Genomic DNA, 15,390 nt, shown 5'->3' on the forward strand with positions numbered 1-15,390 from the left:
TCCCTCTGCCTCCCCTCTCCCTCTTCCTCCCCCTCCCTCTTCCTCTTCCTCTCCATGAGAGCCATGTTTCAGGTTTCATCTTCTTATTGGCCTTTGAATTTCCCAGTGTTTCTGGAAACATTTCCCCAGACACAGGCAGAAGTGTGCTTTAGTAAGCCAAGCCAAGAGGTCTGCCAAGATTAGCCAACACCGCCGTAAGTAAGGACAGGGCAAGGCCTGCAATGACAGCTGCTGCACATCTGGATATGCACATGTTAACTAAGAAGCTGCCCCACAGGTGCATGCCACGGGAGCCAGGAATATCTAAAACACCTTAAGGGTTAGGGTTATTTGCCTCAGAACTTCTGTTAGTGATTGTGATAGGTCATGGAGGATCAGAGAATTTCTGCCTCTGGAAAAAGCAAACAACCAAAGTTTGCCCCTTTGGTCTCTGGTTAATGATTTTGGTTACTAATTATACTAGTTACTAGGTGCCAAGCAGAATTCTAGAGCGAGCATCTCCTTCACTGACTCACTTAATTCTCCCATCACCCTGATGACCTGGCAGCTTGTACTGTTCTCAGTTCAAAACAGGAGACCCTAAAGCAGGGGCAGAGAGTGATCTCCCCTGGAGAGCAGTGTAGAAATGCAGATAGATGAATACCAGAGCTCAAGCTTGGAATCCCTGCCAAGTCTTGCAGCACTTATGCTTGAAGAAAAGGAGATCTAGCTGAGCAGATAAAAACAGACACAAACCCCTGCACCGGGAAATAGAAACTCTTCCCTGGATCACGGGGATGACGAGAGTGACGGTGAGCTATGTTGGTCACTATGAGGCAAGATACAGGGATAAAGGTTCCATTCTCTGGGTAGCAGATCAAGGACATCAGCCAGACCCTGAAAGGCTTGGCAGTTTTTCCACCCTTTTGTCCATAAAAAGTGACATCAGTATCACTTTCTGGTTTCAATTTCTATTCTCTGGGGTCAGCTGCTGCACAGAAACAGGAAAAGGAACCAGCAGCTGCTCTTATGTATATGGGTCTGTAGCACTTGGTTAGAAGGTAGAGGGAGAGGTTGTCTGGAGAGCGCTGCAGCCCTGTGCCGAGCATTTCCACACAGCAGACAGTTACACAGCAGTCATGGGGTAAGCCTTTACTTTTTCTGGTGGTGTGGGGATTGTAGCCAGCCTTGATGACAGACACAAAACCCAAACAGCCACAGTCCCAAGAGAGGCCGGTCCTGAGTTTGTGTTTTGTATTACCTTTTAATACTTCTGTCTCTATAGCTGTAAATAAGTCAGAAAGCTGCTCTGTTGTGGTCTCCTCCAGCACACCCAGATCTGCTTGCCTGGCCACTGAGAGCTGAGGTCAGAGAGAGCTGTCTGATCTAACAGGGGCTTCTTGTAAAGATGTGTCAGGGGAAAATGCTCTTGGCTATTCTCTCTCTCTCTCTCTCTCTCTCTCTCTCTCTCTCTCTCTCTCTCTCTCTGCAAGATCAAACTGAAAGTATCTAATAAGAGTATTATTTAACAGAAGTGTTTCCTTTTTATATTTCTTTATTGTTAAAGTTGTATTTAGACAACTAACAGTGCTAATCTGAGTTTTACTTGGATTTGCTGAGTTAATCACAGAATTTGCAGTAAGGGTTGCAAACTAAACAGAGCATGGGAAGAAACTGGTTCCTCTTACTGCTGTTATAAAATAGAATGTGTAAAGGGGGTATCTGGAGGGCCCATGTCAAGGTGTACCCTGAGAAATTATGTCATGCATCAGATCTGCTATAAAGGGAATTTATTTGAGAAAAGGTAGGGGAGTGAGGACCTGGAGAAGGGGTAGAGGCAGGCAGACAAAAGCAGAGCCATGAGGGTGGGGCTGGGGGTGTGGGGTGGGGTTGGGGTTGGGGTGTGAGGGTGGGGCAGAAAACAAAGAAAGGACGAGAGGGAGGAAGAGAGAGAGAGAGAGAGAGAGAGAGAGAGAGAGAGAAAGAGAGAGAGAGGGAACATGTGGGAACAGAGAGTGATGGAGTGGCAGCAGGCAATTCTTTCATACTCAGCTCACACCTGGAGCATCTGGTGGCAGCAGGTGATAACAGAAGCCATTCTAGGTCCCTGGGAGGAGCCTAGTGGGATTAATTGCTGTAAATTAACAACCGCCTCTCAGATCTATTTTCTGTCTAGTAACCCTAACTCTGGCCCAAAAAAGCATTGATGGTTGCAAGGTATAACATAAAAATTTAAATACAGGGGTTGAGTATAGTCAATACAGTAATCCTTGTTACTTGACATGGCTTTCTGGCTATCAGCCTTACAAGTCAAAAACTCTTATATTAGAATCCACAGCTGACCTGTACACAGCATGGAAAGGATCCCTGAGACTCCACAGGGTTCCAGAAGCTATTGTGCTGGGTTAGTTTGTTTTCTGCTTATTTGTTTATCTAGATAAGACTGAAGGGAATCTGTCTTACAGGATGGAGAAATCCTTAAGAGTCATGGGGTAACTGAAAAAAAATTCTCCTCCGAAATAAAAGGAGCTAGATGCCTATAAATCCCGCCCCCCAGCTGTACTTCCTATCCCGGGTATAAAATATAAACCTAAGTGAGACGAATAAAATTCAAAGGGAAATTAAAACAAAAATAAAAAGGAATTAATACATTACGTATGTGAGAAGACATCGGTGTAAGAAGTACAAACGGAGGAGGGTATGGAGACTACATTACATTCGGAGACGAAAGTCTGAGGCTTAGCCGGGTGGTGGTGGCCCACGCCTTTAATCCCAGCACTTGGGAGGCAGAGTTCGAGGCCAGCCTGGTCTACAGACATTTCTGAGTTCGAGGTGAAAGGTCCGGGACTCCCCAGAAAGGAGGTCCACTTAAGTCACAGGATAGCATGCACCCAAAGGACACACGAGATTCCGTCTTGCTGTAAAGCACATGAGGTGGTTTATTAAATCAGAGCTCTGGGCCAGCCCATATCCCCATATCTCACATAGGGGATAGAGGAACTGACCTCGTGGCTCAGTGGTCTAGCGCTTATATATGGGCGGGGTGGGGAAAAAGCGAACTTTCGCGCGGGTGCACAGGATTGGTTGTTTTACTTTTTTTGAACACTAGTAGGCTGTACCATGGGGGCAGGGTGTAGTTCCTCTCTTGGCCAGTCAGTTTCTGGGATGTTCTTAACAGGCCTTTATCCTGTAACTCCCCCTCCTCTGTAACTAATTAGATGGACCCAAACCTGCTGGCAGGTGCTTTTCTACCCAAGGTCTAAGGCGAAAAATTTACACATATTTCATAAAATGGCCTTTATAATTTTTCACTCTACAGAGGCCAGCCTGGTCTACAGAGTGAGTTCCAGGACAGCCAGGGCTATAGAGAGAAATCCCGTCTTGAGAAACAAAACAAAACAAAAAAACAAAAAAACAAACAAACAAAAAAGAAAGTCTGAGGCTTTGCTAGTGTATATAACACAATTAATAGGTGAGGTAGTTCAAAAATGATAAAAGGAGCAAAAAAAAATCAAGAATGGTTAAAAATAAGACACAAGCAGTTAAATGAGCAGATTCCTAAACGTACTTTAATCTTATTACAGTGATACTTACTCATTCATGATTTTTTGCAAAAACAAAAAACCAAAAAAAAAAGCCTTTTTTCTCACAAAAGCAAGGAAATGGCATCAGCCTGGAAGTCCAACAACTGATGAATGAATTATAAATATGTGGTATACACAGTGGAATTTTATTCAGCCATTAAGAAAAAATAATTAGCCTCTCCAAGGGATGAGCTACCTAATTGGTTGCTCAATACAAAATATTCAGCCCTAAAGCCACATACATATAAAAGGTGAAGTTAGCAGATTATATTTGTAGGTTGGTACATATATTGACATATATATATATATATATATATTACATACATGCATACGTGTATATATATGTATATACATAATACTCAAAGAAAAAGAAGCTATTAATTTGAGGGTGAGAAAGAATAGTAGGGGTTGGAGGAGACAGACAAGTGAGGAGCTGAAGAGGAAAGAGGAAAGAGACTCAATTATATTTTAATTAAAATGTATTTTTAAAGGAAAAAAATAAAATTATGTAATTTTCAGTAAAATGGATGGAACTAGAAACATATCATACTAAGTAAGTAAGAAGATCCAGATTCAGAAAAACAAACACTGCACGTTCTCTCTTATACATAAATCTTCGCTTTATGTATATGTATTCATGCGAATGTGTGTTAAGATGTCATGAAAGCAGAAAGGGGATCAGGAGAAGACAGAAAAGAGGCATTAAGAGAGATGGGGGAGAGAAGGGGACTAGAGCTTCTGTAACATAAAACCAAAGTGGGAACACTGGATGTGGAAGTTTTAAGGGAGACCGAAGACCCACCAAAGCAAAGAGAAGAGCTAGCTCACAGAAGCAGTCTTTCAAGGAAACCCAACCTCCACCTAGGACTGACTCTCCACCTTTTGCCAATCCTACTTTCTATAATGAGCAAACCCCACTTCCCCATGCAGTAATTCAGACATGCTAAACACTGAAAGAAAGAAAAGGAGACCATGTTCTTTGGTCAGGGTTAGATTAACATCATTTAGAAAGAGAAGACTATTTCCTGTGATCTCACTCCTTGCCAGGTGACACAGGTGACCTGTCTCCACATTGACTCTTTCTTTCTGTCTGTCTGTTTGTCTGTCTCACAGTACAGCCAGTCAGGAATCACTGGAGAGCCATCTACGGCAGCTGAAATGCCATTTCACCTGGAACCTGATAGCAGAAGATGAGTCCTTGGATGAGTTTGAGGACAGGGTGTTTAACAAGGATGAGTTTCAGAACAGTGAGCAGAAAGCCACCATGTGCAATATACTGGCCTATGTAAAGCACTGCAGAGGTCTAAATGAGGCAGCACTGAAATGCTTAGGGGAAGCTGAAGACTTCATCCAGCAAAGGCATCCTGACCAAGTAGAAATCAAAAGTCTGGTCACCTGGGGAAACTACGCTTGGGTCTACTATCACATGGGCCAACTCTCAAAAGCTCAGGCTTATCTGGACAAGGTGAAACAGGTCTGCCAGAAGTTTTCCAGTCCCTACAGGATTGAGAGTCCTGCGCTTGATTGTGAGGAGGGCTGGGCCCGATTAAAGTGTACCAAGAACCAAAACGAGAGAGTGAAGGTATGTTTCGAGAAGGCTCTGGAAAAGGACCCAAAGAACCCAGAATTCACCTCTGGATGGGCCATTGCAAACTACCGTCTGGATGACTGGCCAGCATCAAATGACTATATTGACTCTCTAAAGCAAGCCATTAATCTGTCTCCTGACAACACTTATGTTAAAGTCCTCTTGGCACTGAAGCTTGAGGGGACGCATGAAAAACAAGCAAGGGAGCTGGTTGAAGAAGCCTTAAAGAAAGACCCAATACCAATAGATACACTGCTCAGTGCATCCAGATTTTATTACAAGGTATATGACACAGACAGAGCTATACAGTTGCTTAGAAAGGCTTTGGAATCCCTGCCAAACAACGCGTATGTGCATTACCATATTGGGTGCTGTTATAGGTCAAAAGTCCGTCAAATGTTGAACACAAGGGAAACTGCATTTAATGGAGATAGGAAGAAGTTAGAACTAATACAGCTAGCACTGAAGCACTTACGGAAAGCAGAGGAAATCAAGGAGATGATCGAAAACTCCTGTAGCTTCCTTGCCGGTCTTTATGCCATAACAAAGCAGTATGAAGAAGCTGATTATTACTTCCAGAAAGAATTCAACAAGGACCTCCCTCCTGGCTCTAAACAATTACTCCACCTTCGGTATGGCAACTTTCAGCTTTTTCAAATGAACTGTGAAGCCAAGGCTGTCTACCATTTTATGGAGGGTGTGAAAATAAAGCAGGAAACAAAGCAAAAAGGAAAGATGAAAGACAAACTTAAAAGAATTGCCCTAAAGTGGCTTTCTAGAGATGACTCTGATCCTGAGGCCTTGCGCATCTTGGCATTTCTTCGGGAGAATGGAAACGGTCAACAAGTGTGAGAGAGGGACCAGATTGGGGGGGGGAAGGGGAGGAGATAGATGTAGGATCTTGGCAAACAGCCTAGAGCTCTTTCTATTTCTTTAGACTAGTTTCCACAGTAGCAATTCTTTAATTGCCCTCCAATGAAGCCTTGTCTTGGGTTTGTTTTTTGTATTTATGCAAAGCAGCCACATTTCTCACATGGGTGAGTGTTCCGTCCTTGAATTATTTTAGATATTGCACAGCCTTGTTCTACAGAGATAACAATGTCCATCAAAAAGCCGAGGAGCCAGGGACTGAGGCTCAGGACTGTAATCCTAGCACTTGGAAACTGAGACTGGAGGATTACAATGAGCTTGAGGTCAGCCTGAACATGACATGGAATGGGTGATGGTGGTGGTGGATGGTGAAAATTTTACATGTAAATATTTACTGATTATGTATATTACCTTATAAGTTTGGGTGAGTATATATCTAAGTAACCACTATTATCAAATATATATAAAAACACAGAACGTAATGGTTTTGCTTTATTGATAATTTTAAGACTTAGAAAATGATGTTCAATATTAATTGAACTCAAAATAGAAATTCAATAGTGAGTCCCAGGTCTAAAAACAAACAACAAAATCGGTGGGACCAAATCATCCCTCCAGTTTACCAGCCAGTCCTCAATCTATGGTGTCCCACACACATGCGTTCAACTGTTCCATTAGCTCAGGTGGCAACAGGATTTGAAAAACTGAGAACAAGGAAAGTCAGAAGGGCCATATCTGTGCAAACCAGTAGACTTGGGTAGCTACAACGCCAGACTTCCAGGAGCATGGGGAGACTTCTCCCTATTCTACCCTCCTAGGACTATGTTGTTGTATGAAAAGAAAGGGGATTCTGTCTACCACCATGACAATTCATATAAACATTTGTTTCAAGCATGTGGAAACTTCAGTGGGGACAAAGGGACTGCCGATTTATACTCGACAATTATAAACTCATGAGGAAAACGTTTATTTCCCCGTTAAATGAATAAAGTAAGTACTTTATTCACAAACACTATAATAGACCCATATTGCAGATGCCAGAAAGGCAGCTGCCTGGAAGAATAACTTGGACTGAAGCTTGGGTCAAGGGACTTAGAAATGGCATGCGTATTGGAGTTGAGTTGTTTTCTTCCATTAGAAATGTGGCATACCAAGAGATATAAATAATTCATTTAACTCTGAAAAAAAAAAAACTACAGAAACACCACAAAATTGATAATTGTCATTACCTAGGTAGAGCTTTAAGGGCCTGAATGTTAAGGTTGGTGTGAATTGACAGAGTCAAGTGGCCCAGTATGAGACTGTCAGCCACACTCCGATACAGAAACGTTTCTCTATTGGAATCAGCTTGTCTTTATGTACATATGAACATTCTATTCAGGAATTAGAACATATGGTTTATAGACTGTTAAAACTGAACATTCTAACAGGTGTAACAGTGTTCCCTGATATTTTAAAAATGAAAATGTTCTGTATGCATTAAGTCCATCGATATTTACCATTTGAATCTCTGGAAAAATAGTAAACTTGGTTACTTAGTAACACATGATGGAACATTAAGCTATGCTTTGCTTCACCTGGAACTTTACTGTACCTTTGTTTTTTAGACTCAAGTACTGATAATAAAGAGTAGCATTTCATGTCTGTTCTCTTTATATTAGATGTCTGATATTATACCTCTGGTGCACAGGGACATATTCTGCCTTGACTTTAGTCCTAGTTTGCTTGCCTGTTGCTCTGAGGAAACACAGACCAATGCAATCTGAGAGGTAAAGTGTAGCAGGATATTTTCTTGCTACATTGTACTTGCAGTGTAGCTCAGTGATTAGGCAGTAGAAGAGGTAGGTGGAATGAGGAGTTGGGAGGAAAAGGAGGGGAAAGAGAAAGAGGTGCGAGAGAGCTAGCAACTGTGGAGGAAGATGGAGGGGTCGAAAGCAGTCCTGAGTAACAATTTATACCTAAAGGTTATATAGTGGGTAACAATTCTAATTGTGTGGGCATCTTGTTAATTGAACATTTCCAAAGATATAAATCTATTGGATAATCTTTAAATCTTCCGGGTACAGGGAGCATGGCAGATATTATATTATGAGGGACTCAGCTGATGGGGGCAGTGTGGTGGATTGGCAGAGCCAGCAGCCCCACTGGTGTCTCCTGGGTGCCAAGGCGGGTGCTTCTAGCTAGCCAGAGCTGAGGTCTGAGAGAGAACAGCAGGAACAGGGCGGCTGCCTGGGAACAAGCAGTCCGAACACCAGTTTTTAAATATCTCCCGTTTCAGTAAAGGGTTTATTTAGTTTACAATTTACAGTCCTTTGCTGAGGGAAAACAATACAGGAATTCAAGGCAGAAACCAGTTTGAGAACAGGGAAAAATTTTAGGATATAGTTTGACTACACCTTTCAGGGAATGGCATTTTCTTCCCTAAGAATATATGAGGATGTAACAAATTTATGAAAGGGACATGGAAACATCTCCAGGTGACATTTTTCAAGAAGGGAGTCTGGAGTGCCAGCAAATGTGGGAAGGAACATAGAAATGACTGCAGTCCTCCTCAATCTCTAGAGAATAATATGGTCGAATAATGGTCCCAGATGTTTTTTCTGAAGTAAAACAGCATAGTTGTGCTTTTTATAACCTCGAACATGCTGACCTGTGAATAAGGCCTCTGGCCTCAGTGATGAGATGCAAACTTGTATCTTTGTTATCAAAGGAGTTGTAACAATGTAAATGAGCCAGTGTGTGCAGTTGTCACTGTGCCCTCTCCTGCTGTGAGTCCTTTGGTCTCCCATTTCACTCCTTCAGCATTAATCAGGAGACCTGATTCGTCACATCTCTGATGTATTCTCCAAGGTAAGTGATAAGTCCTCAGACAGCTCCCCTATGTGCTAACAAACAAGCCTGTAGAAATCATGTTACCTTAGCTGTCGTTTCCCTTGATCCAAACCTTACACATCAACACAGCGTGGCCACAAAACTGCCTCTGTATGCCTCTCAAGTCCCTGCATTGGGTTGGCATTCCATGAGTACCAGTCCTAGCCAGAGATATTCTCAGGAATGTCTGTTTGAGTCAAGAAGAGAGAACTTCTCTCATCTCCAGCTTCCTTTCAAATAGGAAGTTTTCTCAGTCAAAAGTCCCCCTGCGCCAGGCAGTGGTGGCGCACGCCTTTAATCTCAGCACTTGGGAGGCAGAGGCAGGTGGATTTCTGAGTTCGAGGCCAGCCTGGTCTACAGAGTGAGTTCCAAGACAGCCAGGACTACACAGAGAAACTCTGCCTCGAAAACAAACACACACACACACACACACACACACACACACAAAAAGTCCCCCAGCATCTGCCTTCTTTCTCTAAGCTCAGAGTTAGTCCCTGAACAGCAGGCTGAGTCATGATTGTTGTCATATCCCACCACCGCCCACTCCACCCCACTCCTGACAGTTTTTCCTTGTTGTGACAAATACCTGAGAGAAATAGTGAGAAGAGGGAGGGTTTATTTGGATGATGGTCTCAGAAGTTAGAACCACGATTTGTTGGTCCTGTATTCTCTGGGACTGTGGCAGTCCCAGCATTGGAGCATGCTGAGGATAGTACTCAGGTCATGGAAGCCAGGAAGACTAGAATGAGGCAACAAATGGCTTGAGACACATGTCATCTCCAAGTAGAACTCAGTGACCTATTTCATTCCCAGTTACCATCACTTTCCAGTGAAGCTGTCAAATTAAGAACTTATCAGCAGATTGAACTCTCAGAGCCCAGCCCCAAGACCTAATTACCTCTAAATGATTAAATTCACCAGCTTGGATTCAAGCCTTCAATATGGGAGCCTTTGGGGAACATTCCATATCCAAAACAGATCATTCCATGCCAGTCAATGCCTACTATATTCACCCAGTGAGAGCAGAAGCCTTGGAAGTGTTACAGTCCCAATGAAACTGTTTTGTCAGCATCCCTCCAATGCACCATCAACCCCAGACACCAACCTAGGGATGATAGTTCCAACTAAAGACTATATCATCTCGTCCCTCCTTCCCACAACATTGCCCCTATTTCCTATTTCAGGGGTCTTGGAGTTAACCAAAAAGCAAATTTCCTTATGATCTAGAGTGTGGCTGCCTAATTGCTGAGAATTGCACATTCACAGGGGAGACTACAGAGGAAATCTGACGTGATCCTTAGATACACGTAAGTGCAACAGGTAGCAGGCTCTCTCAACTGTACACTGTACCTCCCTTTGGCTACCTAGTACAAAGACTTAAAATTATGGGTCAGAATGGGGTTTATGAAAGGTTTGTGAGACCGAATAGTTTCCCTCCCTTTCTTCTTCAAGAAACTGTGTACCAATTTAGCAAAGGACAATATGGAACAAGTGAATGAATCATGGCAACCCCAAGGTCTCTATGATGCCCTCCTCTGTCATTAAAAAAAAATAGAGCATACCTGAGTTTGTATCATTTCTGAATTGGATGAATCTTTTAACAGAAATTCCATTCTATACCAAGGCTGGAAATTCCTGAGCTCCTTGTAGTGTGTATCTCCTGCATGATGCTCTCAGTTATTTGTATGGATGATAATCTAGTCAACGGCCCTTGAAAAGCCTCTTTGCTTTCCTATTCCAGTCTCTGTCTTTAGATGAAGTTTAGTAGACTGAAGGGATGATTCCAAAGTTAGAATTTCCTGCTCTTCTAGTTCAGTTCCTAGCACCCACAGTAGGTGGCTCATAACCACTTGCTAGTTCAGCTCCAGGGAATCTGTTGGTCTTTCTGGCCTCTGGGAATACCCATACACTTGTGGACAGACAGACAGACAGACACACACACACACACACACACACACACACAACATAAGTACATACTAAAATAAATCTTTTAAAAAACAGTAATTTGTCCTCAGTTATAAAGATGTGGTAGTATTCCAGTGTGTGTGTGTGTGTGCATGCATGCTTTGTTTTCCATTGTGTGTGTACTTCTCTGTGTGTGTGCGCTTGACTGTTTCTTTGTGTATGAACATGTGTCTATGTGTTTGTACATATGTATTCCATGCACACCGTATTTTCTTTATAATCCATACATTGATGAACATTTAGTTTGGCTCTATAATTTTGAATAATGTTACAGTGAACATGAGGGCACAGAGAGCTAATGCTTCAACATGGCAGTTGAGCTTTCTTTGGCTAAGATGATGTCCCACATGCTAGTAGGCTATAGCTTTGGGTCTGCTATCATGAAGATTATCTAGAGGAAATTTGGCTTCTGACTTCATGCTGTTACCTTGTGCGTAGAGTGCCAATGGGGCAGTCAACAAACTCTTTTCCTTTGTTAATATTTAGCTCAGAAAACAGTACCAAGGGGTGGAGGATACATGACCTTAAGATGCTTGGTTTTGAGCAAGAGAAGTCTTTGCTACATCTTGCTATTCTATTTATTTAAATAAGACAGGCAATTTGCTGACTTCTTCAACTGAACAAAACTATTTCTGTAGCAAGGCCAAGTGTTTGAAATTGTGTTTATAGCTTCATGTTCAAGAGATGCACCTTCTTTATCAAAATTGAAGACATCATGAAAGTGCCTAACTATGACTATGCATCCTGTAGCCGCCAGCAGCTGCAGTCAACTGGGTTCACCTGAAAGGAAGACTGGGAATGAAAGGGAAACTGAGAGTGAGAGAAAACATGGGGCCAAGATAACGTATTCTGATCAAAGCCCGAAGTTTAATATTTTGCTTTCAAATATAAAGGAGAAACCCCACCCCCACCACCAGAACGCCTTCTCGCTTCAGGGTGTGCGTGAGGGGATCACAGCCTGGAGGTATCTAAATGCAAGCTCAGCAGACAGTTTATTCTTCTAGCTCCTGTAACAGACTGCAGGCCGCCATGCTTTCTGGGTCCTATAATTTGGTCTATTGTGGTAAACAACTTATTTAGGCCTGCTCAAGGCTGGGGGGAAGGGCACAGTATCCTATGACTCATCATCTTCTCTTAAACATATGGAAGCATATGTATAATGTGAAGTAATAAACATGTCTAGCCACTTGAGGGCTGAGAAGATGCCTGAGCTGAGACAATATTTGCAGAAAAGCAGAGTTCTCACGGATACCTTTGCTTTTAAATGTTTGTATTTGTATGAAGTGAACTTTGCACTTTTACAAATTTTTGAAAGGAGAGATTTTATTTTACTACAATACATTTCATTTGTTCTAATAATGGGGAAAATTACTGATGACAACAAATGGCAGGCAATTGCTACTAATACCGTACAGAATCAAATGTGCTTCCTGAGCCAGGAGCTAGAGTAAAACAAGAATCAAGAATACAAAGAACTCATCTCACTGTGGTAGAAAATATCCGTTATGTAAGATTCTAGGTAGGGCTGGAGAGAAGTCTCATCCGTCAAGAGGACCTGAGTCTAGTTTGCACTACCCAAGCTGAACAGCTCATCCCCCGCTAACAAGCTCAAACAAATAGTATGCCCTCTTTTGTGCTCTATGCACAAGGACACACACACACACACACACACACACACACACACGGGAGGCATGCATGCATGCACACACATGCACATTTGTACACACATGCAAAGCAGAGAGTGAAAGCAACAGAGAAGGAGAAAGAGAGAGAAAATCAGTTGATCTGTCAGCCAATAAATCCACCAACCAGACAGTCAATCACAACCTCCTATGTTCTTTAAAGAGGAAACCATTTGGTCAGTGCACTCTTTGTCTGATTGTCCACTTCTGTTACTCTGAGCTTTTCTGCACTGGTAAAACAATATCTCTAATATCAAGACACTTATGCTGCACAAATGTCCAGCCCACAGTTTTCTATTAATGAGAGCAAAGAAGGAAAAGGATGCAGGCCCATCCTCCTTGGGCTTGTTTTTCAAGTGCCACTAGACCAAAATCAGTCGTTGAGTTCTGAACCACAGAATGAAATGAGATCTGCGCAAATTTTATCCTTTTTGTGGCTTTGCTAACTGAAACCTTCCAAAGCATAGGCGAGGGCAAATGCAGGGAGGGGGTCTACCAGGTATGTCCTTACCTCTTACACCATCAATAGTATTAGAAAGTTGCTAAGTAAAAAAACAAACTAGAAATTCACACCTGACTACATTCATGCCATCTACCTGGTACATAGCAGCAATCTCTAAACTTGAACTGGCTTACAGGACTCTGTTTTCAGAAACACTGTCAGGTTAGCTTGCTAGCTGAGTCTGCTTTGTGCTGTTTCAGGCAGGAAAGGACCATATTCATGATTTCCAATTCATTTCTTGTGGAGCGGTGGGCTGTGAGAAGCAGCTGGATGTTTGGTCAAGCACGAGCTTGGAAACCCGGACCATTATTAGACAGCAGGAGTTTGGCTCTTTAGCTTCAGCCCTCCACAAACACTCACACAGAGAGGTCGTGGCAAACAGTCATGAGGAACAGGCCTCAGGCCCTAGAGAGGTTTATATACTAATGAGGTACCTGAAAGCCAGAGGGTGGGGCTAATTAAGCATTCTTCCCCAGCCCCTCCCCTTTCTTTCCCTCCCTATTTAACTCAGGTCTGCCCTGGGTTTTTTGGGGGGGGGTGCACATCCAGATCCATCTACATCTGACATGAAAATAAAGCCTGTAAAACTCATGAACTTTCTTGTGTCATTGGGACTGTGCTGTGAGGAACCATGGAGCCACTGCAGCCATGCCTAACTTCCTCCTGGAGGAACCCTCAGTGTTCCCAGCAGCTTTACCCACAATTTCTCATCTAACAAGCCAGGCTAAGTGCACTCTGAGTACTTATGGACATTTACATGATGGCTGGAGAATTTTATCAAGCCTTTACCAATCTTTATGGTGACATTGTGTGGAAATCTTTCGGGAACAGGTGCTCAGATGACAAGATCCCGGGGAAGAGAAAACATTATGGACTAATGAACCATAGCATAATAGCTCCTGAAAGACCTTTGTCTGGAGTCCAGTTGCATTCTCATATCATACTGTAAAATGAAAAGGTGGGGCAAAGAAGCAGGCAAGATTTTACAGAAGCATGTGAGACAATAAGCAGATGGTGAAGAGCCATGAGCCAATGTTTTAAGCTGATTCTCCAGGTCGTTCTGTTCCCAGGTAGCAAGTGACTTTATGTTTAGCAAACAAGCAATGAAAACAGTGCTTTAAGCAAATCATTAAGTAAATCAGCAAATCCTTATCTAAGAATTGGTCTTCACCACCTTCTTCTACTTCTGCACTACTGCATAATTGAAAGCAGAATTCTTTGACTTAATCACGTGCCTGTTCTCTCACCCAGGAAGTAGTTATGCACTTATTAACAGTTCCATTCCAGAACTGGGTGTGTTGGACTGTAAAATCCAAAACCAGGGGATGCACTCACCCAGAAACTCACATGGACTGGATTTGCTGCAACAACATGAGGTTTAATGATACTGGTGCACCAGGGATCTCTTGTATGTAGACAAAAGAACACTGAAAAAAAAAAAAGGCCAGGCCAGGAGTAGTTTTTATACAGAGTACATAAGGGCAATCACAAAGGCTGACCTTCTCAGGTCTGGTCTCTGGGTGACTCAGATCCCAGATTCATCTGTTTGCCCAGGTTTATTACATTAAGGGTCTAGCTTCCTGACCACTGCTCATCCTGGAATGTGTCTCTGTGCTCTAGGCCTTCCCCACATGCAGGTGGGCACCCTTCCCTATGGTCTGAGGAATGTTAATCAGCCTCTCCCTTCCTCTTCTGAACATTAATCCAGCAAGTGTCCTCTGACTCAGGAATAATGTACTCCTCCTGGAATGTGGAATGCATCCTGGGGCAGTAAATTCTGAGTTCAAATTCTGAGTTCTGGGGACCTGAATTCTAAGTTCAAATGGAGACCTGAATGTCTCACATTGGGTTTCTACAGGTGTAAAGTAAATGGTCATCACAGACTTCTAGGAGCTAAACAGCACAGGGAATCCCCCTGGTGCTTTGCTACTTAAATTCAATGTAACATAAAATGAAAACATTGGATCAATTATTCCCTGGGAAAACTCCACAGCTAGTAACCTGAACACAGAGAATTAAAACCAGGGTTAAAAAACTCTCTTCCATAAGGGAACTCAGAGAGGGAAACTACTATTGTTTCTTTTTCTTTTCTTTCTTTCTTTCTTTCTTTCTTTCTTTCTTTTTTTTTTTTTTTTTTTTTTACTTTTTGTTTTTTGTTTTTTCAAGACAGGATTTTTCTGTGTAGCCCTGGCTGTCCTGGAACTCACTCTGTAGACCAGGCTGGCCTTGAACTCAGAAATCCTCCTGCCTCTGCCTCCCAAGTGCTGGGATTAAAGGCATGCGCCACAACCGCCCGTCCTATTGTTTCTTTCAAGATATTTTAGAATAGTTTCTTTCATGGGGCCCCAG

The 15,390-nt window shown here is 42.6% G+C and overlaps 2 protein-coding genes across 10 annotated transcripts in view; one reads left to right on the forward strand and one right to left on the reverse strand.

Moving 5' to 3' along the window:
• Window positions 1-7,661, forward strand: part of Ifit2 (interferon induced protein with tetratricopeptide repeats 2) — a 26,331-nt gene extending 18,670 nt beyond the window's left edge. For 7 of the 9 annotated variants that reach the window (XM_076919320.1, XM_076919338.1, XM_076919372.1 and 4 more), the window contains one exon: window positions 4,677-7,661. In XM_076919320.1, coding sequence (XP_076775435.1) covers window positions 4,828-6,003 — 1,176 coding nt within the window. In that variant the 5' untranslated portion in view covers window positions 4,677-4,827 and the 3' untranslated portion in view covers window positions 6,004-7,661. Of the gene's footprint in view, window positions 1-514; window positions 792-883; window positions 1,124-4,676 lie in introns of those variants that run through there. The other 2 variants (XM_076919329.1, XM_034488837.2) reach the window with 2 other exon arrangements.
• The window catches only part of LOC117705360 (antiviral innate immune response effector IFIT1-like), a 90,244-nt gene continuing 80,988 nt past the window's right edge, over window positions 6,135-15,390 (reverse strand). The window contains 1 exon segment of the mRNA XM_034497954.2: window positions 6,135-14,468. The gene's annotated coding sequence lies outside the window, so the exon portion shown is untranslated.

Source organism: Arvicanthis niloticus, chromosome 1 (assembly GCF_011762505.2).
Source record: "Arvicanthis niloticus isolate mArvNil1 chromosome 1, mArvNil1.pat.X, whole genome shotgun sequence".
NCBI classification, from domain to species: Eukaryota; Metazoa; Chordata; class Mammalia; order Rodentia; family Muridae; genus Arvicanthis; species Arvicanthis niloticus.